General features: G+C 40.9%; 1 protein-coding gene across 1 annotated transcript in view; it reads right to left on the reverse strand.

The window, feature by feature from the left end:
- Positions 1–1,755: 1,755 nt before the first annotated feature.
- The window catches only part of RBP1 (retinol binding protein 1), a 92,516-nt gene continuing 68,317 nt past the window's right edge, over positions 1,756–25,954 (reverse strand). The window contains exons 3-4 of the mRNA XM_029617406.1: positions 12,400–12,501; positions 1,756–3,035 (exon numbers count right to left, since the gene is read on the reverse strand). Of these exons, the coding sequence (XP_029473266.1) occupies positions 2,982–3,035; positions 12,400–12,501 (156 nt within the window). The 3' untranslated portion in view covers positions 1,756–2,981. The remainder of the gene's footprint in view (positions 3,036–12,399; positions 12,502–25,954) is intronic.

Genomic DNA, 25,954 nt, shown 5'->3' on the forward strand with positions numbered 1-25,954 from the left:
GCTCTCTTCCCAGCGCGACTTCACCCATCCCATGTACCATATCCTTTGAAGCAGCGCATGTATTTTCACTGTTCACACCTTCTCTATTCGCAGCACCTGGGCTGACTTTCAGAAGCTGGCACTATGAAGAGAGGCAGAAGGAGGACTGCTGAAGAGGTAGCGCATGTTGCTTCAGTAGCCCTACTGGCTGTGTCATGCTGTTTCTAGCCCCAGATTTTTCACATTTTTTCATCCCTGTGTCTGTCTCCACAGTTTGCTAAGTTGGGGCACTGTCAAACAGAATCAGACTACAGGGACCATGGATAGTGATTGTCCCTGCTGCCTAGTACAATTACCAGGCACTTGACAATACACAAATATGGTAGAAGGAAGGAAGGAAGATCACTATATATTCTACACAGTAAGATTCATTCCTGACCAGTTAGATGCAAAACAAAGAGGCCCCCCCAAAAAACAATTACTGTTTATAGCCTTTAAATATATTGAATTTTCTATAGGAGACTTTACCTAATATCACAATAAAAAATCTTTATTTAAACATAGTACACCATCTTTAATACACATTTCTCATATAATACAGCTTGAGGGAGTTTAGGAATCTAAATTAACAGGGGTGGGGTGTTATTGGTAAAAAGTAAGGAGAGTGAGATTTTTTGCATTGTTCAAATCCTAAAATGTTTTTTTCTATAGTATAGTCAGTTGATTTGTGTTTGCAAACATAAGGTTTTAATGGTATGTATGAGTGACAGATGAGTGGTTTTATTATTAATGTCCTCAATATGTATGAGTATTATGTTATATGAGAAATGTGTATTAAAGATGGTGTACTATGATTAAATAAAACATTTTTTATTGTGATATTAGGCAAAGCCTCCTATAGAAAATCCAATATATTTAAAGGCTATAAACAGTAATTGTTTTTTGGTGGCTTTCATGATTATTCCTGATTAATAACATTAGGTACCTGTGTAGATACTTTCAGTGAATTTTTGTTACCATATACAAAACAAACCCATCTGGAGACCTTACTAAAAAGCAAAATGTTTTTGTTTGCTGTTTCTCTCAAAATCCTGGATAGATTATTTGATTTTTTTTTTTTTTGCCATTTATGTGTTATTTAATAATTTTTCAACTGTACCATGCTTTACATAGAAATGTTACACAGTAGAATACCAGCATTAGTCAAGCAAACATGGCTGATGAGAAGGGCATGTCCACACACCTAACATCCATATGGAGGAACTGTCCTGATAGGAGCAGTATTGTAGAAGAAAGGACCAACCCTGTGATCATTATTACTATCATAAATTGTCAAATCCTAAAAGGCTAATACACTAACTTAAGTTCTTTATTATAAAGAAAAGTGACCTGGTGGGAGTCCTCATGAAAATTCTAATTATGGAATTGAAACACTGGTCTTGATTTATTAATTAGTAATGCAGTAAATTTACTTTTTGGTTCCTTACTTGGAGTTTCTGGCCATAACCACCTACTACTTATTACATGCTTTATGACTCTTTTACTCCCTAGACCTAATTTGCTAGTTTTACTGCTTTGCACAATAAATATTTCCTGGTCACTAATGCTCTGTTTTCTGAATCAATTAACCAGAAGCACATAAGATGTCCATCACTGCATTTTTGTCATGTTTTAAATCTCATACATGGTAGTAAGCTGTAGCAAATGCCCTATCCATCAAATAACAGCTGTCAAAATGTCCGTAGACTGTGAAAAGACAGGACATGAGTTGCTGAGAAGAGTAGAAAGCAAATGTAATGACCATGAACAGTGACATATCAAAAGCCAGAATAATATTTCACTACAAGGGAAGACAAAGAAAGGGAATTAAATCAGAAATGTATTCAATAATGCCTTTAAAACAGAACTTTTCGTTTTTGCTGAGCATCCTGTCATTCCTAGCAAAACTGTGACATCCTGTGAATTACAGAGAGGAGCACATGATGAGGCGAAATAGAACCACAAGGAATACATGCCATAATGTTAGCGACAGCGAGTCGTTTTATTACCAAACAAGTGTCTAATTGTCATTATAAAAGAGGAGAAAAGAGAGATTCTGAAAGGTAATAAAAATTTAAAACAAACTACACTAGAGTGAGACGTGTGTGCTTTAATATCTAACTACATCTATGTCACCAACTCCTACCCACCGTAGATGCGCCACAGATCCAAGGCATTTTATCATTTGTTTACACAGGAGAAGTCAGGGTTGAATGTTATATACATCTTTCTGTCTAACTAATCATTGTATTAATATATAAAGTTTTCTTACTGGGATACTTCAGATAATTTCACTCAGTGGCAAATCCTTTATTTTTGAAGAATCTACTCAATTAGAAATATTGATAACCTCACTGCTAGTACATACAGCACAAAACAATCAAGACTTCAATTGCTTTAAGTTTTTGTGTTTCTAAATAGAGAACTGAGAGGGCGGGAGAGATTGCAATCCATGGCTGCAGACTCCACCATAAACTGGTTATTCACTTACAGGCAGGCCTTGTTCAATGATGATCACAACATACAGTAATAAGAACTCTGGAAAGGGGGGTATATATAGCAAAATCTCAGGGGCTATTACTTTCCATTTAATTTTCTAGTTTCCAGGCTTCCTTTTGTAAATCTGTGATGGCTATCACATAATCTGGCTATTCATCTACAGAAAGAGTTGATGGGTGGGGTGAGCTGAGGTGAGATTTCCAATTGTGGTAATGGCATTTTTTTTTTTTTTAGCCCAGCTGTGTTTCTAGATGTTTTTTAAATTTTATTTAAATAGTTTCTAACCCCTCTCTCCCTTTTAAATAGGAAGAAAAAAAAAAAAGCACAAGACAATGCTCTGAAATCCTGGTCCCAAGGCTTGGAGATCTTCACTTCGTCATCATTCAAGGACACTTTAAACAAGGGCCTTTGGCAACCGTCCATATTTTCACTTCATCTTCATTTCAGCAGACAGCAAACTGAAATCATTGTACCTTCTTGAAGACTTGCTTACACACGACATCGCCTACTCTCATTTCCTGAAAAGTAAATTTTAATCATCAGTGACTGACAGTTACTCCAAGAGCCAGTTCAATGTAACAGCAGGTGTTTCTATATGTGCCTGAAACACTTGGCTCATTAATGAGTTTGTAGATAGGAAGGCTGGCAGTTTGAATTATTTGGTTTATTCCAATAGAGTTACAGAAAATTTAATTGTTTCCTTAAAAATAATCTATAGCAATAGCTGCTACTCGTGCAATATTAAACAGCTAAATGCCTGTGAAAAATAGAAAGCCTTTAATGGTTGAAGGCTGCCAGTAGAGGTGGCAGTCATCACATGAAGTACTACTGTTGTGTTGGACCAGCAAGAGATGATTGTAGGGGGAGGTGGGGAAGCAGAGAGAGGATCAGGTTTCAGCAGTTAGAAGAGGAAGGAGAAGATAGGTTTGGAGGGCGATCCTCAATCCTGGGTAAGAACAGCAACTGGGGCTGGTGCAGATATTTACTGGAGCTTGACTTCAATTGAAGCAGTAGTAGAGCAAACTCAGCCAAAACAACTAGCTGAAGATGTATTTATTTAACACTGAACAAACTAATTCTATGTTTTTGTTTTTTTTACTATTTCATTTTATTTTATCATTTTTGAATATGTATTTTTTGTTGAAATTCACCAACGTACTTCGGATCGTGCGGAGTATACATTTTTAAATAAATAAAACCAAACACTAAGGGCTCCATAATGTTGCAGGAGCAGCCAGCACCTCACATTCAAACCACAGCCGGAAGTCTGCTAGTGGAAGAAGCAGATGTAAGTATGAAGCACTACTCTCCTCCCTACTGGATGGAGGGGAGAAGAGTGCATGGGGGTGGAGGATGGGGGGAAAGGATAATGCATGATACAAGTGAAGAAAGAGAGAGGATCATAAACATGTGGGGGTGCTGGTGGGGAAAGAATCCCCTTACGATCTGGTAGGTGGATAATATGGGGGGAGAGTGGTCCTCCTGAAACTAATTTGTTGAGGATTTAGGTTCTGCACTGTGAAATATACCTTCTTTAATTAGAAGCAATGTCTCCAACTGGAATGGGGACCCTCCCATTCAAATTTTGGGGCCCAACTGAATGAAATGAATTTCGTGAATTTATTTGAAATAAATACATATCCCTACAAAACAGACTAGTAGGAAAAAATCCCTTCCCTTAAGATAAAGTACTAATCTCTAGCTGCTTTTCCTACTTCCTGCAAAGTGTCATTTACAGGTTTAGCACAGAGTTACTATTTTGGAAAGAAAATAGTTCAGTTTCTATAAATAAGTTTCCCCAAATATTTATTAGCAGCCCTCAAGGGCCACAAACAGGTCAGGTTTTCAACATATCCCTAATGAACATGAAAGAGTTATATGCACACTGCCTCCACCATATGCAACTCTGGCTCATACATATTCATTAGGGAGTTCCTGAAAACCTAACCCATTTTCAACACGGAGGACTGGAAATAAATACCACCGACCTATTGCATTCCCTAAGAAAAGTAAGGTTGCCAATCCTTGCAGGCAATAGGTAAACTCAGAACTGGATTAAGCCTGTCAGGAGCATCTGGAGCCAATTAGCTATCTTATCCTCAAACCATAAACCTACTCTTGGACAGCACCTGTCAATTTAAATGCACATGATTTCTACGATACTATTATAAGTTACTATGTTCTGACAGAGCTTGTGTGGCTGACACTCAGGCCTATACAGTACAGTGCGCTCCAACGGAGCGCACTGTTAGCCTAGCCTTGGACGCGCATTTTCCCTTACCCCTTATTCTGTAAGGGGAGAAAAACACGCGTCCAACCCGCGGCACCTAATAGTGCCCTCAACATGCAAATGCATGTTGATGGCCCTATTACAGAAAGCTGCACATTTTACTTTCAGAAATTAGCGCCGACCTTAACTTCTTCTGGCACCGGGAAAGTGCACAGAAAAGCAGTAAAAACTGCTTTTCTGTGCACCCTCCGACTTAATATCATGGCGATATTAAGTCGGAGGTCCCAAAGAGTAAAAAAAGGTAAAAAAAAAAATTTGAATTCGGCCTGCGGCTGTCGGGCCGAAAACCGGACGCTCAATTTTGCCGGCATCCGGTTTCCGAGCCCGTGGCTGTCAGCGGGCTCGAGAACCGACGCTGGCAAAATTGAGCGTCGGCTGTCAAACCCGCTGCCAGCCACCGCTCCTGTCAAAAAGGAGGCACTAGGGACGTGCTAGTGGCCCTAGCGCCTCCTTTTGCCTGGATCTACCGCCGGACTTAATTTAAATACTGCATCGCGTGCACCGGCGAGTGGCCGGTGCGCGCACCGGGAGAGCGGGCGTTCGCCCACTCTCCCATGGACTTTACTGTATCGGCCTGATAGTTCTCACAGGACAAGCAGGATGGTAGTCCTCACAAATGGGTGACATCACAGGATGGAGCCCTGTACAGAAAACTTTTCTGTCAAAGTTTCCACAAAGCTTTGACTGACACTGGCACACTGAGTGCACTAAGCATGCTCAGCCTGCAATTATCCCTGTGAGCCACAGGTGCCTCCCTCAGTCTTCTTTTTTCCGCTCTGCAGTAAGCATAGCGGTTGGAGCTCTGTGAGGAAATTTTAACTTTTTTCCTCATGGAAACACTTTACTTTTTACTTCAATAGACATTTTTCCCTGCACGGGTCTCCCTCTGCGGACATTTTTATGACGCTCGGTGAGTACTTTGACTTATTTTTTCGGTCTGTTCCTGTCACCTTCTGGCCTGCTAACAGACTGAGGCCTTCCCTCTCCCTATTTTTTCAGTTAGCTACACATAGCCTGCGAGTGTCTCTCTGTGACACACTGCTTGGTTATTAGCGCTAGTGGGACGGGGACTTCAATGGTTTCCGTTACCGCCAGGGCCCCTGTAGTTTCAGGTCCTTTGTTCCCCGGTACCCTCGCGCAGTCGATGCCCCATCGCTACCGTAGGTACCCCCCTCAGACCGCCCTGGATTTTTAGGTGCCATCAGTACCCCTCCCCCGTGGTTCTCTGATGCCATCCTCCCTGCATCGTTTTTCTCAGTGCTACCATGTTTTTTACTCCTTCACGCTGTTTTTTCCTTGGGCTCCTTCGGTGCCACCTTACCCGGGTGAATGCCCTCGATGCACACCTTGTCTTGTCGCTGCCATCCATACTCGGGTCGATGCCACCGTTGCCCGGGACACTTCCATCGATGTCAGGGTCACTTTCCTCGATGCCATCCCTTAAATTAAGGATGCCATCGATGTCCAGAGCCTTTCCATCGAGGTCCATCGATGCCCAGGTGTTTTCCATCGATGGCTATTGATGCCAGATCGATCCCATCGGTGGAGGTCGATCCCCAGGTTGATTCCATCGATGGGCATCCATGCCTATACCTTTTCCATGGCTGGCATCGATGCCAAAATGGATCCATCGATGTTGGTGTCTCTTCCATCCATGGGGTCCGTGCCAACATCAATTCCATCGGTGCCCAGGTCAGTGCCATCGACACCCCTGTCCGTGGCGCCAATTCCACGCACACATTTGCTACCCGAGTCTGTCCAATCGATACTGTCAACGTCCGTGGCCATGCCACTGAGAACATCGGCGCCCGCCCCCATACATCGATGCCCTCGATACCCATGTCATTCCCATCGGTGTCTTCGACGTTCCTATCGATGCGGTCACCGACTCCATCGATGCCGGTATCTCTTTTCGATAATGACGATGTTTTTCTCGATTATTCGATGCCACATCGTTCCCATAGATACCTATGCCGATGCTGTCAATGCTCCATCACTGGCATCATTACTCTGGCTGAGTCATCAACGTTTTTTCATATCCAATTTTGACGATGCCCTCGAGGCCGCTTCGGCTGCCATCGATACTGTCAATACTGACATAGCACCGCCACGTAATGCCCTCGCCTGCATACAATGCTCCATGCTTTGGGTTCTTTTTTAAGCCCCTTATTAGCAGAGCAGGCATGCTGACAATCTGTCATTGATCGCCATCCAGGACAGCGAGGGCTTCCATCTCGGCGCTGGGGAAAGACGGGTGCTACGGGCCGAGCACCGTGGCACCCATCATCGCCGACAGTGATCGTCCGCCGCTGATGCCATCCAGCACATCGGTGCTATCCTACTTGATGCTGGACAATGCTCGGGCAGAGCAACATCACCACTGCCATCAGCACTGATCCGTACAGTTTTGGCAGCCCTGGGTGATCCAGAAACACCGGATTGAGGTCCGACAGATTCTGCATTGGCGTCTCCCATCTGGCCGGATATCAGAGCGGCCACCCCACCTTGTACCAAAGTCCCAGTACACTCCCCCAAGTGCTACGAAGCACATAGGGGGGAAGGGAGGGAGGTCGGGGAGTTTTAATTACACTATTCTTTCTTTCAACAGAAAGTAGTTACTCTCCGCACATCCTGGACCTTAGAAGTACCAACTTCCTTCAGAAGTCACAGGTAAAATGGTAACTCTCGTTTCCATGCTTCCAGATTGCAGTAAGTACATTACTCTAATCTTTCTAAGTGCTTTATGGTGAGTCAACAACGCTGCTGCTGGCATCAGCTTCGGCAGCCAAAGTATTTCATTGAATCACTATTGGTGAATGCTGTTTCTCTGCGGACTGCAACATCATTCACTCTTTTCCTTGCATGGACAACTGCACAACCACAGTCAGTCCATGCAAGGAGCTCTAACTTCTTCATGACTCACTATACATTTCCTAACTGGGATTACTGTCACTGCCATAAATCCCTTATACAAACACTTCTGGACACCACAGTCATAAAGACCTTCCTGTCCAGCATACACGCAGACATTCTAATAAATTTTTACAGGTCCCTGCATGCATCTTCTATTACCTCAGGCCCTCAATTCTTCATTGTTGGGCCATGGGGCTTTTTCACTATGCACTTTCCTCATAGAAAACTGCTATGGGTTACATTCAGTGAAATTCCAATATTAGTGGGTCTAAGCTGTGCAACCGCTTTCGTCCCTCATCCATATTCCAGATCTAGAACCAAAACCTAGTCTGATTCTGCTCATGCTCGCATTTACTCAGGGTTGTAAACTTTGGCTTAAAAGCTTCCCAACCCTATATGCGTCTATCCACTCCAGGCACAGTTTTCTCAAACTTCCTGAAGCTTGTAGTCATGAGTTATACCCTTATGCCTTCCAATACTGCCTCTGCAACAAACCTTTGTGCATACAGACAGACAGCATAAGGACAATGTGCTTTCTAACACACAAGCATGCATTACCTTAGCTGCCCTGCTGAGAAGCTACGCAGCTCTATCCTTGGCCCTTGCTCGCTTCATGCATCCTTGGGCCACTCATCTAAGAGATTTTCTGAACGCACTAGCAGACCTTCTCCATGTAGGTTTCTATCCTCTCGAATGGTCTCCGACTACATGTGTAAAGAGAAAAATCTTCTAACGCTGAGGTCAACCGAACTTGCCTTCTGCATCTGAATCGAACCATACAGTGCACAGATTCTACTCCCTACACATGTTTCCAATGTGTTCCCATAGATGCCTTTCTTCCATCAAGGGTCTCTTAAATATATCTCTTCTGCTGCCTCTCATAGCCAGCACTCTTCTAATGTTGAACCAGGACGGGGTTCACTATTCCTCTAACCCTCGCCCTGACCGAGACCAGTATGCTCCCATACTTCTCAATCTATCACACCAGTAACCAATATACCTTCTCACCAGTCAGTCACAAATCGTAGACTCACTGATGTTCTCAGGTACTGGTAGTGTCACAAAACCTTCCACACATAAATCCTACCATTCAAAATGGCAGGATTTACCACATGACGCATACAAAAGGGTATTACCCTTTTTTTTTTCTTTTTCCACACCACTCTTTCTCTTGCTCCCTCGGATTCTGCTCCACAGACATCCTCCACATACGTACACCTCTGTTCCAACTGATGTATCGCTTGGGAGTGGGGATACCCGATTTATGGTACATCCCTTCTGAGTCAGCTTACCATGGATTTTCCACTGATCAAGCCGCCTCTATTTTCACTAATGGAATGGAACATATATTTCATGCTTATAATTCTCATACGTTCTCCGTTCGAGCCTTTCCATTCCTCTCATTTCACAGTTTGGCATGGGAAATTCTTCCCTCATAAATGTCATTTCTGCAGCAATGTCAATGAGTTACACACTTCTAGTTACATACTCATCTGACCCTGCGTTCCTCCGACACTGAGTGGTTTTCACGTGTTCAACTTTCTATCTTTCTTAAGGTAGACGTTGCATCTCACCTTACTCAGGATATACTCTGCCCATTTTTTCCAACACTTCTCTCTCACCAGACCGAGAGGATTCTTTCCATTCTTGGACAGAAAGGCTACACTTGCATTCTACCTAGCTTGCCTACATTCCATAGGAATTCCACCTAACTCTTTCCTTCTGTGGAAAGAGCCAAGCTGCGAGTTCCAGTTGGCAAACAGACCTATTCCTCCTAATAAACGGTCTGTATCTCTTTTCCTACCAACCAGCAGGCATCTCACTACAACACTGTGTGTAACCACACTCTGTTGCATCCGCCTCAGCCTTAATAACTTCCCTTCGGCCGCTGCTGCTTGTATACATGTTATCAGGCTGCAACTTGGAGTTCTCTCCATACCTTCGCAGCCCATTATTGCTTACATATGACTAGCCGGCATGCTCCATGTTTGGCCAATCCGTCTACTCCTATTTCTTTCGGGTTAACTACCCAACATCCTTCCACCAACCCTTTAAGGATTTCAGGATGCCCTCCGTTCCAAACTCCACCCACGTCATCGCGCCCTTCGCGCGTCTTGGGTGCATTTGGTGCACTCTCTGGCATCCTCAGCTCGGTACTCACCCATTTGTGAGGACTACCATCCTGCTTGTCCTGTGAGAAAGCAAATGTTGCTTACCTGTAACAGGTGTTCTCACAGGACAGCAGGATGTTATTCCTCACGAAACCCACCCGCCACCCCGGGGAGTTGGGTCTCTATACATTTTCACGTTTATTTTAATTTCACTTGCGCTTTTAGCTATAAGACGAGACTGAGGGAGACACCTGTGGTCACAGGGATAATTGCAGGCTGAGTATGCTCAGTGCACTCAGTGTGCCAGTGTCAGTCAAAGCTTTGTGGAAACTTTGACAGAAAAGTTTTCCGTACAGGGCTCCATCCTGTGACGTCACCCATTTGTGAGGACTAACATCCTGCTGTCCTGTGAGAACACCTGTTACAGGTAAGCAACATTTGCTATTTGTTGATTGGAATAAAGTTATCCAAGACAGAATGTGGAAGACTAAACATTTAGCTATCCTGGTGATTGTCAGCTGCGGTCCTTGTGGGCCCCAGATGGGTCAGATTTTCAGGATGCCCACAGTGAACATGCATGAAATATATTTGCATGCATTTGGAAGAAGAGCCAGGTTAATATACAAATACAGATTGCTCTGAAAACCAAATCTATTTGGAGGCCATGAAAACTGGTATTTACAATTACAGGAGTATCAAAACATGAGTACATGAAATAGGTGCATATTCTGGAAATAAAAGATCCTTTTTTTTTCTTTTTCAGTAATCTATACTGTAGTTGTGGCACACATCAAAAGTAAATTTGTAGCACTTTAGGTCCTACTAGAAAACAATCTGATCATGCTACATAGTTTATTACTGTATATACTGTATAATATGAAAATATACAGTACATACTCACCACCCCCTCCTATTTAATATATTTTTAGCCCCATTGGGTAAAAAGGTTTGGTAGTATAGGTTTGATATATTTATCTATTTCAGTGATATTCAGATCCTGGCTCCTTTGGGAAGAAATCAAGACAAAACAGTGGTTAGGTTAAATCAATCTTTGCAGGCAGTGTCTGGATGGTTAAGGAAGAGCCAAAGGTTTTTAAATTGTTCAAAAACAGAACTATGGAGGATGGTCCTGATCAGTTATTGAAAAACCCAGTGCTGAGAGAATCAGAATTGCATCCTAAAAAATAGGTGAGATCATTGGGAGTGATTGACGAAAATCTGTCAATGGAAAGACAGGCAGCTAGTGTGTTACGCCAGACATATGGGAAATTGAAAATAGTTTGACAGCTACACCCATATTTAGATCTTCAGGCTTTGAAAGCAGTGACATATGCATTGATTTCTTCATGCATAGATTACTGCAAAATTTTATATTTGGGCTTATCTGGAAAGTTAATATGTAAATCTGAAATTATCCACAACACCGCTGCACATATTGTTACAGGGTGATCCAGAAGAACCTCGGACAGTCCTCCGTTACTCCAACTTGTTTCCAGTATCCTTTTGCTGCAAATGTAAATATTCTGTAATCCTGAAGAAAAACAACTAAAATGGCATGAGACAAGAGGTGTCTACGATGAAAAGGGAAATCTTTGATACAAATTCCTTCAGTAAAATGCTTCTGACAATCAAGATGATTGAAAAGATCATTTAAAGACAGTGCTCCACACTCTGGAATGATCGCCCCCTTGAGGCAATGGAGGAAATTGATTTTTAGAAAGTTTAGAAGAAAGTTGAAAACTTGGTTTATGTCTCAATCTTTTTAACATCTGATGTGGTAGTTATTGAACAGAATGGAATATGGAGATCTGTAGGCACTGAGCTTTTTGTCTCATTCCTTTATTATCTGATTTCATGTATTAATGGGGATAGTTTGGGTCTGAGAAGAAAAAAGAGATATTGGGTCCAGTAATGTTATTAAGTTATTTTACAATTATTTTTATTTATTTATGTATGTGTTTCTACCTGCATCATTATATGTATTATGTCGAACTTCGTTTTGAGCAATTTTTAATCAGTGAAGCGATATATAATTATTATTAAATAAATAAATACAATGAAGGAGAAAATAAATATTTATTAAAAAGGAAATGCTTGGGGAGGGGGGGGGGGGAGGAAACAAAAACACAAAACTGAATCACTCTTGTTCCATTGGTGGGCTGCAATCTCTCTTTCATTAAGAGAAAACTGGGGTGGGAGAGACCCAGATTTCACCTCTCACGCAGACTGTTCATCGGTTTTCTTACCACATGGTTAAAAACAGTTCTGTTATTTCATGGTCTCCTTGGTATGATCAATTCAGACTGAGATATCAGAGAGCAGACAGTTAACAGAAAGCCTTCCTGCATTTAGAAAATTGCCTTTTACATAAGGGATGTGAAAGAATAATGGCATTGCACACGATATTACTTTAGACTCGAGCCCGATGCAACACCAAAGTACTAATTACTCCACAGTAAGCTCAGATAATGGATGGCAAGCTGTTTGTTATTATATATATTTCTATGACAAAAAATGAGGGGAGAAGCAATTGCAATTAAATACAGGTTAGCTGTTACAAGACTATACCAGATGCAGTTCATCTCCTTCCACCCACTGGGTCCATCCACGGCCTTCTTTTTCTCCTTTCTGTACACAAACCAGTTTATCTCCAGCCCAGTTCACCGTGGTCTACACAAACACAAAAAGATGGAGTATAACATGGATATGCAGTTTTATCCTAGCGGTTCTGTTCATACAGAGCTGCATTTCACCACAGAAAGTTTGCTGTGCCGATTCCTGCTTGTGAACAGGGCCGGAGGAACCACTAGGCGAGCTAGGTCTGTGCCTAGGGCGCCGCGATTTAGGGGGCGCCGCGGCAGGCGGCAGAATTTTGAAAGGGCAAAAAGTGCCCTTTCAAAATTCTGCCAGCCCCTGCCTCACCGTGCCACCCTCCCGACACCCCCCTTGTGGTCCAGCGGAGGGCCCATGTCACATGGTAGGGGCTAAAGGCCACCGGCGCCATTCTGCTTAGTGGCAGCAGAGGCCCCGGGAGCGGCAGATCGCTCCCAGGCCCCCCACCTGGACCACCAGGTATTTTGTAAGTTTTCTTTTGCAGGGGGGAGGAGTCGGGGCTGCGACCGGGGGGGGGGGGGGCAGGGCTGGGGGCGGCAGGACAGGAGGGTGGCACAAGGCTGAAGGTGCCTAGAGCGCCCAATCCCCCTTGCACTGGCTCTGCTTGTGAATTAATACATTTGACGTTTACCATGAAACAAAAACAGGACAAATCAGGAAATCAGCATTTCAGTGATATTGTTCTCCTCTCTATCTTCACCCCAGTGAACTGTTCATCAAGGCACTCTGGTTTCAAGCTGGTGAGCATGGTTTGGTGATACTGTGACCTGGGCATGGACCTGTTGCCCCTAATCATTGTCTGTTGCAGAATCAAAAATATTGGATTTGTCTCTACGATTTCATAATATTTTGAATCAATATCTCCAGATTGAATTACATCTGATTTTTCTAAAGAACATACAGTTTCTACTCTTTCACCATTACTGACACAGATGGTGAGGCTATCTAGTTTGTTATCTTAATGCCTTTTGAACTGGGTAGAATATCTTTTTGGATTTATTTTACTTATTTGGATTTAGCTCATGCATTTTCATTGGTAGCTCAAGGCGAGTTACATTCATTCAGGTACTGTAGATATTTCTCTGTCCCCAGAGGATTTTCAATCTCTTTGTATCTGAGATAATGGAGGGCAAAGTGATTTACCCAAGGTCACAAGGAGTATCGCTGGGATTTAAACCCTAGCTTTCCTGGTTCTGAGCTCTCTGCTCTAACCACTAGGTTGCTCCTCCACTGCACTTTACTTTGTAATGGATTGTGTGTGTATGATCAAGAATACTAAGATGCACTGCTTCACTGTTACTTGTTACATTTTCTATTCTTCCTTTATAGTTATAATCATGTAGCTCATACTCAGTATATAGTTAAATTATATGTCTGTTGTGCATCTTGCAAAAATTTTCATTCCCTTATACATTTTTCACATTCTACAGTCTAAAAAGCATAAATCAAAACAAACCAAAGAAGGAGTTTGCATCAGTGATCTACATCAAGTTCCCCAACCTTTCCAAGTCTAAGGCCCACCTACATTTACAAAATTGTGTGGCATATCCCCGTCCATGGAATGGGTAGTGTGGACATAAAGAGAATTCATGTGCCCAAAAAGAAGAGCAAGGGAAGCACTGAAAATCTCTTCCATATTTTAAAGGAAGGAAAAGTGGATGAGACACACATGAACCTATCATAAAGAACAAGCTCTCTTTAAGTGCAGGAAAAGGAAGAAATCAGTGTATTGTGGGTAGCTGTATCAGTAAGATGCCTTGGCTATTGTAGCTACTCCAGTACTGCTGCTCCTAACTCTCAATAAGTCACATCTAGTGCTCAGTTCCTATGTTAATTAGCCTGCAGATAAGACAGAGGTTGTAAGGACCCAAACTACTGAAGTCAACATTTTCCCCAACCTCTACCAGAGACCTCTGTAGTTCTTTTAAAGTAATCTTAAGCCTCACAGTAACATTCTGCAGAAGTTCCCTTAACCTATGGCTACTGATTTTGGATGGATGACCTGATCACAGCAGTGTCATGGTGGTGCCAAACTGTTTCCAATTTACAGTGATGGATCCACTAGTGCCCCAATGGATATTCAAACACTGACATTATTCCTTAGACGTCTTCCAGTCTGGTTCAGAGGGAGTTATCTTCGAAGGATATTAATGAATCATTAGGGTTAGAGCACCCCAATAGAGAGGATATTAAAGACTCATCTGAGCTAAAAGATTCCTATTTATCCTTATCAACTGAAAAGCAAAATGTTAATACAAACAAAAAAAAAACCACTTTGAAATGTGTGTGTTAATGCCAGAAATCTAAGTAGTAAGGTGGGAGAGTTAGAGTGTATAGCAATGAATAACAGATTTAATTGGCATTTCAGAGACATGGTGGAAAGAGGATAACCAATGGGATAGTGTTATACCAGGGTACAAATTATATTGCAGTGATAGAGAGGAGCAACTTGATGGTGGGGTGACGCTTTATGCCTCGGATGCAATAAAGTCTGACAGGATAAAGATCCTGCAAAAGATTAAATGCACAATCAAATCTTTATGAGTAGAAATTCCTTGTATGTTGGGGACGAGTATAGCAATAGGATTATACCACCATCCACCTGGCCAAAATGATGAGATGGCAGTGAAATGCTAAGATAAATTTAGGGAAGCTAACCTAATTGGTAGTGGAGTAATAATGGGAGATTTCATTTACCCCAGTACTGACTGGGTAAGTGTAACATCAAGACATGCTAGAGAGAGAAAGTTCTTGAATGGAATAAATGACAGTTTTATGGAGCAGCTGGTTTAGGAACCAACGAGAGAGGGAGCAATTTTAGATTTGGTGAGAGATGTAACGGTGGTGGAGCCAGTTGGCAATAATGATCATAATATGATCAAATTTGAATTAATGACTTGAAGAAGGACAGTAAGTAAATCCATAGCTCTACCACTAAACTTTCAAAAGGGAAACTTTGATAAAATGAGTAAAAGTTAAACCCCCCCCCCAAAAAAAAACAAAACCTGAAAGGTGCAGCCTCAAAGGTTATATAGTAACATAGTAACATAGAAATGACGGCAGAAGAAGACCAACAGCCCATCCAGTCTGCCCAGCAAGCTTTCACACTTTTTTTTTTCCTCATACTTATGTTAATCTTGGCCCTTAGTAACCTTTTTGTTTCTGTTTCCCGCCCCCCTCCATTAATGTAGAGAGCAGTCTTGGAACTGCATCTGAGTAAAATATCTAGCTTAATTAGATAGGGGTAGTAACTGCCGCAATAAGCAAGCTACATCCATGCTTGTTTACCCCGACTATGTAATTCAGTCCTTGTTGGTTGTTGTCTGTATATAGATCCACTTTTCTTCATTCCCTCCTGCCATTGAAGCAGAGAGCTATGCTGGATATGCATTGAAAGTGAAGTATCAGGCTTGGAGTAGTATCCGCTGTAACAAGCAAGCAACTCCCTGCTTTTTTGTGAATGGAAATCTTTTTTTTCCCACATTACCTCTTGCCGTTGAAGCTTAGAGCAATATTGGAGTCGCATTAACTGTGTATGTTTATTGAATAAGGGTATTATCTCCGGTAGTAGCCGTCATTCCCGCGAGCCACCCAGTCTTCATACACATCCTCTAGACTTTATGGATCCACAATGTTTATCCCACGCCCCTTTGAAGTCCTTCACAGTTCTGGTCTTCACCAATTCCTCCGGAAGGGCATTCCAGGCATCCACCACCCTCTCCGTGAAGAAATACTTCCTGATACTGGTTCTGAATCTTCCTCCTTGGAGCTTCAAATCGTGACCCCTGGTTCTGCTGATTTTTTTCTGACGGTTCAGAGTGCTGCAGCAGTCACAAAAGCAAATAGAATGTTGGGAATTATTAGAAAGGGAATGGTGAATAAAACGGAAAATGTCATAATGCCTCTGTATCGCTCCATGGTGAGACCGCACTTTGAATACTGTGTACAATTCTGTTTGCCGCATCTCAAAAAAGATATAATTGCGATGGAGAAGGTACAGAGGGCGACTAAAATGATAAAGGGAATGGAACAGCTCCCCTATGAGGAAAGACTAAAGAGGTTAGGACTTTTGAACTTGGAGAAGAGACGGCTGAGGTGGGATATGATAGAGGTGTTTAAAATCATGTGAGGTCTAGAACGGGTAGATGTGAATCAGTTATTTACTCTTTCGGATAATAGACTGGGGGCACTCCATGAAGTTAGCATGTAGCACATTTAAAACTAATCGGAGAAAGTTCTTTTTCACTCAACGCACAATTAAACTCTGGAATTTGTTGCCAGAGGATGTGGTTAGTGCAGATAGTATAGCTGTGTTTAAAAAAGGATTGGATAAGTTCTTGGAGGAGAAGTCCATTACCTGCTTTTAATTAAGTAGACTTAGAAAATAGCCACTGCTCTTACTAGCAACGGTAACATGGAATAGACTTAGTTTTTGGGTAATTGCCAGGTTCTTATGGCCTGGATTGGCCACTTTTGGAAACAGGATGCTGGGCTTGATGGACCCTTGGTCTGACCCAGCATGGCATGTTCTTATGTTCCTATAAGCAATCAAAGCTTCTCAGCTGGCAAATGAACATATCCTTAGCATTTTAGCAGTCTGGACAAGAATAAATGGGAAGAATGGATGGGTTTACTGGTCACCCTCTGCCATCATATACTATGTTACTATGTAACATTTCCATGGTTCAGGAACTTTGCAGAATTCAGGTCACAGTGTTTATTAAGGCATAAGGATCAGCCCAATGATGTTTATGACCCAGGTTCTACTATAAATGAAAGAATCTAAATCAGCCAGGAAACCACTAGTAACACCAAAATAAGATCCTGCTGTATATACTGGTCAACAATGTGTTTTCTCAAAGTGACCTCATATAACGTGCCCAGAAAGCTACAGGCTCGAGGAGCTCAAGGGAGCGTTAGGCCTTTTTAATCATTGGTCACTGAGAATATTTTAACTAGTGCTTCCGATGGAAGCTAAACAGTATTTGAAAGATACTTCAACTAATGAAGTTATCTTCAAAAAACACTTATCTTGTTGAATGTATTAAGATGCCCTCCAGTCTAGGTTTTGCTGGTAGTGACAACGGATGCAGTCCACAAGAAGGTAAATGAGCCAGGCTTGATGAGATGAATCAGGCGATATCCGACACTGCTGCCCTGCCGTGAAAGGTCAGCCTTTTGGCATCGCACAATGTTCATTGAAATATACGGTCGTAGTGACATAAGAATTTCCGGGAATTCACAGTCCCCGTGCCGACAAGAAAAATCATCCGACTCCCTGAAGAAGGAGTTCTCTCCGAAACACCGCAGTGTCGGATATCGTCAGATTCATCTCATCAAGCCTGGCTCTTTTACCTTCTTGTGGTCTGCACCCGTTGCCACTACCAGCAAAACCTAGACTGGAGGGCATCTCAATACATTCAACAAGATAAGTGTTTTTTGAAGATAACTTCATTAGTTGAAGTATCTTTCAAATACTGTTTAGCTTCCATTGGGATCACTAGTTAAAATATTCTCAGTGACCAATGATTAAAAAGGCCTAACGCTCCCTTGAGCTCCACGAGCCTGTAGCTTTCTGGGCACGTTATATGAGGTCACTTTGAGAAAATGCATTGTTGACTGGTATATTATACAGCAGGATCTTATTTTTGTGTGACCCAGGTCCAGCATCCACAGCATTTGGGAGAGAGGAAGACCCAACCAGCCAGACACCTACTCTTTGGCTTTATAGTGTATTTGTACTAGGTTACAAAAATGATCACTGAAATGAGTGCGCTGGATTGGAGGTGGTTCAAAGTAGGGGAAAAATCCCAGGGTAGCTGGACATCTTAGCTCAATTGGGACAGAGCTGGAAGTGCAGAGGCTAAACAAAAAATCTAAGAAGTGAAAGTTTTGAACAAAGGAAGGAGAACTGAGAACAGGCCAGAATGGTATTTATAAGAAAAATGTATTTAATTTAATATTTCTATTGCCTGGTCAGCCACTTCAAAGCTGCTCTATAATTTCATTTCAAGGTTTATTACAATCAACATGCACAAGAAGATAGTTAGCACTGACACAGCAGAGAAATAAATCACAGTGATTTCACAGAAGAAAGAACTGCAGACCTAACAAAGTTTAAAAGGCAATAAGGGGATTCTAGCGCAGCTCAAACCTATTATTACATCCATTTATCTACTCTTGCACTATATATTTTAAATCTTATAGAGAATTAAAGAGGCCACCAGCTTACTTTGCTCTTGGGATGTCTCTATTTGACTGAATATCTCCTTTGGGGGTTGGTAATATCTGCAAGCATGCTCTGTGCTGTCATGGCAATCACACCATTGTGCCTTTTGCCCCCCCCACACACTTATAAGGAGGGCAATGTCATGTCTCAGTCTATGACTCATGGAGGAGGCTAGTATAGATAATTAAAACAAGACTTGTGGTAAAGACCGCTGTGAGGACAAGCAGAGCCCCAGGGACCCCTGACAGGGAAAGGAAGATTTATCAGCAGACTTTAAATATCGGTTCCAAATGAAATACAATTTACTGCTTAGCCATTTCAAAGGATTTGAAGAAAGGAAGCATTCAATATCTGTCATAATTAACTGAAACTAGAGAGAGAAAGAAAATATAGGAATTAGGCACAAGTCAGTAACTATTCCAGCAGGTAGATTGTCTAGCAGCTGAGCTGGTCCTGGAGTAGGGCTTTCCAAAACTGTCCTGGGAACCCCACAGTACATGAGAAATTTGCATAAACTAAACCTCCAGGGTATGCAAATTTCTCTCATGCATATTCATTGTAAATATCCTGAAAACTCAACTGGCTGTGCAGTGTATAGGGACAGGCTTGGGAAACCTTGGCCTCAAGAAAACTGGATTCCTTGCAATTTATTATACCTTTTACTGACCCTGAAGAAGAATTCCCCTCCTTTTAAAAGAGTAATGTCTTGGACAGTAAGATGTAATGACTGAGTAAAAGCACTAGCTGTGACTGTCCTTTGGCAGTTGTACTAGGAATCAAACAGCAGAGTGTAATACCCATGAAAAGAAGCTCATTTTGAATCGCTGCATGACCTTCAATGTACTGGGGGAAAATGACAACACTGAGAATATCTTCACAGCAGAAAATGCCCTTAGCAGGTTTATTGCTTGTGTGCTCCAGTAATGGGACTGAAAAGCATCCCATGAATCTCTTGTAGCAATCACAGTAGCTCAGTTTTCTGCACTGGTCGACCAAGGGAGTAGCAGTCTCCCTAACAGCAGTGGCAAGCAATACCAGGATCTTTCAGGGCTCTGGTCTTAACATGTATAAGAATGCAACACAATCTGGATATTTTCACCTTGTAAGATGGTTATTCATAAGGAAAATGGAAAACATGATAACAATGCACCAGCTAACAATACTTTTGCTGTGCATCACATCTTACTACACTCTGTTCAGGAAGACAACTGATATGGGAATACTCTGGTTATGGGGCCATTATGTACATGGATTTTTGCAGTTTTATTAAGAGCCAATGCTCCAATGTAAAGTTAATGAACATGTTTTTGAAAAAAACAAAGCAATCTACACTGAAAAAAATTCCCTTTTTCTATTTACTAAATAAAACCTACCTAGACTATTAAAACACTGAAGTTCTATTTTATTTGGGTTTGCTTACATCTTTTTATTGATATTAAGCAAGCACCCATAGCTGCTTCTGTTGACAGAACTTTGTAGGCTACTACCTCCATGGCAGGTATTTAGAAATTGCTGGTAATATATAGAGAAAAAGAATAGGAAAAACTAATGTAAAGGCCAATTAAAAAAAAAATATATATATATATACAATCAGTGGTTACAATCTACAAAAATGCATAATGTTATTTATTGGATAAGAGAAAAGAGAAGGGTTAAAGAGGAAAGTTTTATTATCAATTTGTTTGCAAGATAATATACAACTGAAAATGTGTTTCAAATTTCACCTGGTGCTGAAGGATCTTGTACTGGGAATGTCTGGTAAGTGAAACATGTGGAACATAACTTTTAATTTATACATGTAGATAATCTGAAACATATTATAGAAAAATGAATGGCAATTATGTTTGGAGGAGGAATTCAGGAAATAGGGATTGGAAAAAAACAGTTAAGGACCTCTTGGAAAGAGATTTAGGTGAGAGATATGTAGAAGAAGGTATAGGTTATGTGAGTAGATACTGGTGATATTACATTACAGATGTGAACTTCATTTGTAAGTTATGCTCTAAATGATTCTTTGGGGGATGTGAAGAAACAATTGCAGTAAAACAGCTAGATCAGTTAATTTTTATAATAATTGAAGGTATATGGTTATTTCTGTTTAAACTATATACAACAACAACATACACTCGTATGTTGCTAAAACATGCATACAAATAGCTCATCTTTAGTACATGCATTAAAAAACCCCACAAATGTAGTAGTGATATATACAGAGTGCACGTGCCCTATGAAAACTGTACTAAACATAGCATTTGTGTGGTATGCATAGTGCAAGTAGTAAATAGGTTCCAATTTTTCCTGTGATAACCAATACAAGGGAATATCCCCTGATTATTTTACCTCCTGTAAAGACATCAGGACCCTGGATCCCTCAAAATAGGATAGCCCCCTTACCATTTCCCTGGCTTTTCCCTTCCAGGACCATTGGGAAATGACCCATGCCTTACTGCAGGAGGACAGTTCCTCACCTCCTACCAGTCAAGCACTCAGTGTTGATTTTGCACTGCCAAAGTGCCATCTTAAAACTTTGAACCATGTGCATGGGGCATTTTCCAAAGGTCCTAGGATGAAAGGGAGTGTGTGCTGGTCATGCAGTTCCCCATCTGGGTGGGTGGGAGAAGTGCTGTCTGGGATCATCAGTTCTTGCTACCAAGGTGGGAAAAGCATGTGATGTTTGATCAAGACCGGTTCCAGTCACAAGCATAGCTATTCTTATACCTACATTTGTGCACCTAAATTAGCTGGCTAGTATGGAAATTAGTGCAATTTGGCTAACTTCTCTGCCCAACCAATGCCTGTCTCAGGCCAACCCATTTTTTGAAGCAACTAAAGTTAGCCACCTAGTGAAACTAGGCAGTTAAATTTAACCACATAGCTGGTAAATTTTCAAGGGGGATGATCTAACTGCCTATCACTGGAAAGTTAGGCAACCAGATCATTTGAAAATCCACAAAAAGTAAGTCACAGAAATTAACTGAAGAGGCAGCATATGCATACAGACAGATGATTGTTAGTGCAGTTACAGGATCTAAAGCAGAAATGTAGTAAGTTACTTGGTCAATAGGAAGGTGCTATAAGTTGTGGTTCGGGAAGGGGTTTGCAAAAAGCTAGATACTTTTCTAAGAATAATAAGAGTCGTCATCTATTATGATATTTCAAAGCCAAGAAACGGAGAAAATAATTCTTATTAAAACCACAAAAGGACAAAGCTATATATCAAGATGCAGAGATTGTTCAAAAATTATTATTCTAAGCTGTATAGTTCTGAAGTTATAGATAGGTCCCAAGAGGTCAACTATTTTAGGTATCATTAGTCCATCCAGCATCGCAGTTAGCTGATAAAGAATTGCTAGATGCTCCTATTATAGAAGGCAACATTTTGTTAGCCATTAAATCTCTTACAAAGTTTAAATCATATAGAATGGATTGGTTTCCAGTTGAATTCTATTAGACCTTTAATGTTACTCTGTACCTAAACTTAACACATGGGGCCGATTCTGTAAAGTGTGCTCGGATGTGCTCACTGTTTAACATGCGGTTGGCCGTGGATTTTCAACACGCGTCTATTACCCCTTATACTCTAAGGAGGTTAGCATGTTGAAAATGCACGGCCAAACCCCCTGGAAACTAATAGTGCTCATCACATTCAAATGCATGTTGATAAGGTTTTTAGTTAGTCACTCAGAATACTGCTTTTCTGTACACCCTCCGACTTAATATCCTAGCAATACTAAGTAGAAAGAACCAAAAATGTAAAAAAAACCAAAACCCCTTAGAGTATAATGAATAATAGACACATGTCGAAAACCCACAGCCAACCATGTGTTAAACAGTGAGCACATATATATTAAAAAAAAAAGTGCCGGCCGGCCCAGTTAGGAGAACGGACGCTCAATTTTAGCAGTGTCCGTTTTTCTAACTGATGGCTGTCAGCGGGTTCGGAAAACTGACGCTCGTAAAATTGCACATTGGTTTTCTGAACCTGCTGACAGAGCCACCTCTTCTGGGCCAAGGAAGCACTAGGGGTGCGTAATCATCCCTAGCCCCTTCTTTTAACGCGACCCCTCATTTAAATACGGGATTGAGCACCCAGGAGAGGTGGCTGGGCGTGCGAGTGCTCAACAGAGCACCCGTTCTCCCGCACTTCTTACAGAATCGGCTAGATCAGGAATTCATAATCATCATGCAGGGTGGAAGGCAGCTTTAATGAAGCTACTATTGTTAGTTTAAGAAACGTTGGGTAGAGATCCCTTTTTTGTGGAAAAATTGTAGACAGATTTTGCTAATCAATGTACATTGTAATAACTATGTTAAAACCATAAAGGTGAATTTTAAAAGCCCGACCTGAGCTGAAATTAGGGGATGCATGAATATGTTGGGCTGGTGTGCGCCAAATGAAAAGTTTTTTAAAAAGGGGTGGGGCATGGGTGTGGTCTGGGCATTCCAGGATTTAACTATGAACTTTGCACGTAAATATGAGCACTGTGTGCCAGGGTCCCCCTGCTGTGATGTGCGAGAGGTGAAATATAGGCAGATTAGCAGGTTTTTAAAGGTCAGGGCTATCAGGAGGAAGGGAGGCTATTAAAACTAGGGAGGTTTGGAGGTCCTATCCTTTAACTTGGCAATCTGGGAATGAACTGGGAAAACGGCTAATGGCATTAGCGTGCATGTCTTATAAAATTCCATCACCTACACGGTAGAAGTGGCATAGGCACCATCTACTTAAAATTGTGCGCACATGTGCACACAAACTATTTTTTTTTAACATGAGCGCATATATGCACATATTTTAGAAAATGGCCGTGACCCTGGACATGGGCCAGTAAACATATGCAAATGTGCGCCCCTGCGCCTCATTGAAAGTGCAAAGGCAGGTAATGTTTTAGGAGATTTAATATACATAAATAATCTGGAAAGGGGTATGATGAGTGAGGTGATCAAATTTGTGGATGACACAAAATTATGCAGAGTAGTTAAATTGCAAGCGGACAGTGCTAAATTGCAGGAGGACCTTGCGAGACTGGAAGATTGAGCTTCCAAATGGCAGGTGAAATTTAATGTAGATAAGTGCAAAATGATGCATATAGGGAAAAATAACCCTTGTTGTAGTTACACAATGTTAGGTTCTATTTTAGGAGTTACCACCTAGGAAAGAGATCTAGGCGTCATAATGGATAATACATTGAAATTGTCGGCCCAGTGTGCTGATCAGAAAAGCAGAATGTTAGGAATTGTTGGGAATTATTAGGAAGGGAACGGAAAATAAAATGGAGGATGTCATAATTCCTCTGTATTGCTCCATGTTGAGACCGCACTTTGAATACTGTGTGCAATTCTGGTCACTGCATCTCAAAAAGGATATAGCTGCACTGGAGAAAATGCAGAGAAGGGTGACCAAAATGATATGGGGCATGGAACGGCTGCCCTATGAGGAAAGGCTAAAGAAGTTAGGGCTGTTCAGTTTGGAGAAAAGACGACTGAGGAGGGATATGATAGAAATCTACAAAATCATGAAAAGACTTGAACAAGTTAACGTAGATCAGTTATTTACTCTCTCAGATAACAGAAGGACCAGGGGGCACTCCATGAAGTTAGCAAGTAGCTCATTTAAAACAAATCAAAGAAAATTATTTTTTAATTCAGCACATAGTTAAGCTCTGGAATTCATTGCCAGAGGATATTGTTACAACAGTTAGTGTAACTGGGTTTAAAAAAGGTTTGGCTAAGTTCCTCAAGGTTAAATCCATAAACTATTATGATAGATCACAAGCTATTATTACATATTAATTATCTAATGTTTGGGTACTTGCCAGGTCCTCATGACTTAGACTGGCCACTGTTGGAAACAGGATACTGGGCTTGATGGACCCTTGGTCTAACCCAGAATGGCATTTCTTATGTTATGTTCTTAAGATCATTAAGGAGAACAAACTGTCAAATAATGCAGGATTATTTTGTATTATACTATACAATTTTCAAACTGTTTGTGAACCAATATTAGCTATTTCACTAGATGCCAAAGATTTTTGATCAAATTGAATGGGCTAATTTATTTACAGTTTTGGATTGGGTTGATATGGGAAAAATGTTATTAAATTAATTTAGATTTATCAAGGCCCTAAAGACTATTTATGTACGATTTATTGTTGGATTGCTTTGTGTTTGTTCTGTTTAAGCTGTCCTTAGAACCATACACTATTGCAATCCATCAGGAGAAAATAATTGTTAGAACAAGGTTAAAAAATATATTGAATGTAATTATCGGCATATTATGTGGATGACATTTCGCTTTACATTGCTAAAACAGAATTAGAATTTAAAGCTTTTCATTTTTTTCAGCTATAAAAATCAATTGAGGTTTTGACCCTTGGGGTCTGTTTTTCAAAAGCATTTGAACATGTAAGACACAGTTTGATATGCGTAAATGGGCTTTTTGTAAATTATCTCTGGGATTGTACACATAAAAGTGTGCATGGAAGCGATTTCACCCTCACTTAGAACATAGAACTGTCATACTGGGTCAGACCAAGGTTCCATCAAGACCAGTATCTTGATTTCAACAATGGCCAATACAAGTCACAAGTAATGGCAGGATCCCAAATAGTAGATAGATTCCATGCTGCTTATACTCAGGGATGAGCAAGTTTACCTGGGTAATAAAAATGTATGGACTTTTCCTTCTGAAATTTGTCCAAACCTTTAAGCTTAGCTATGCTAACTGCCTTTACCACAGACTGCAGCAATGACTTCCAGATTTTTTTTTTCAGATTTGGTTTACATTTGCTTAGTAACTTTATGGAATGTACTCTAGTGTTTTTATTTTGTGCAAAGGGTAAAGAACCTAAACTGCATTTACCCATTCCACTCTACTCATGATTTTGTAGATCTCTTGTTAGAATAGCCCAATCAAATACAAAAATCCAATCCAATCAAATACAAAAATCTATTAAAAAAAAAACCAAACAAACTTTTACACAATCTAAGTATCAGTTTTACATCAATTAATAAATCAGTTACAATTCTTCAATCAATTTCTACAAATGTGCCCTCCACCTTTTCTTATGGGATATAGATTCATATAAACATGCAAATAATAAAATCTGTTCTCAATCATAACATACAAACCAAGCATTCACACTACACCCATAACTCTGCATATACATTAAAAACATCTCAAACACTACCATAATCAATATGGATATATTTTGATGTGCACCCCTACAGAGGCCACTGTTTCACCAAAATTCACTTCTTCAGGGGGCATTTTATAAAAATGAACAA

The sequence above is a fragment of the Rhinatrema bivittatum genome, chromosome 9 (genome assembly GCF_901001135.1).
Source record: "Rhinatrema bivittatum chromosome 9, aRhiBiv1.1, whole genome shotgun sequence".
In the NCBI taxonomy this organism is placed as follows: Eukaryota; Metazoa; Chordata; class Amphibia; order Gymnophiona; family Rhinatrematidae; genus Rhinatrema; species Rhinatrema bivittatum.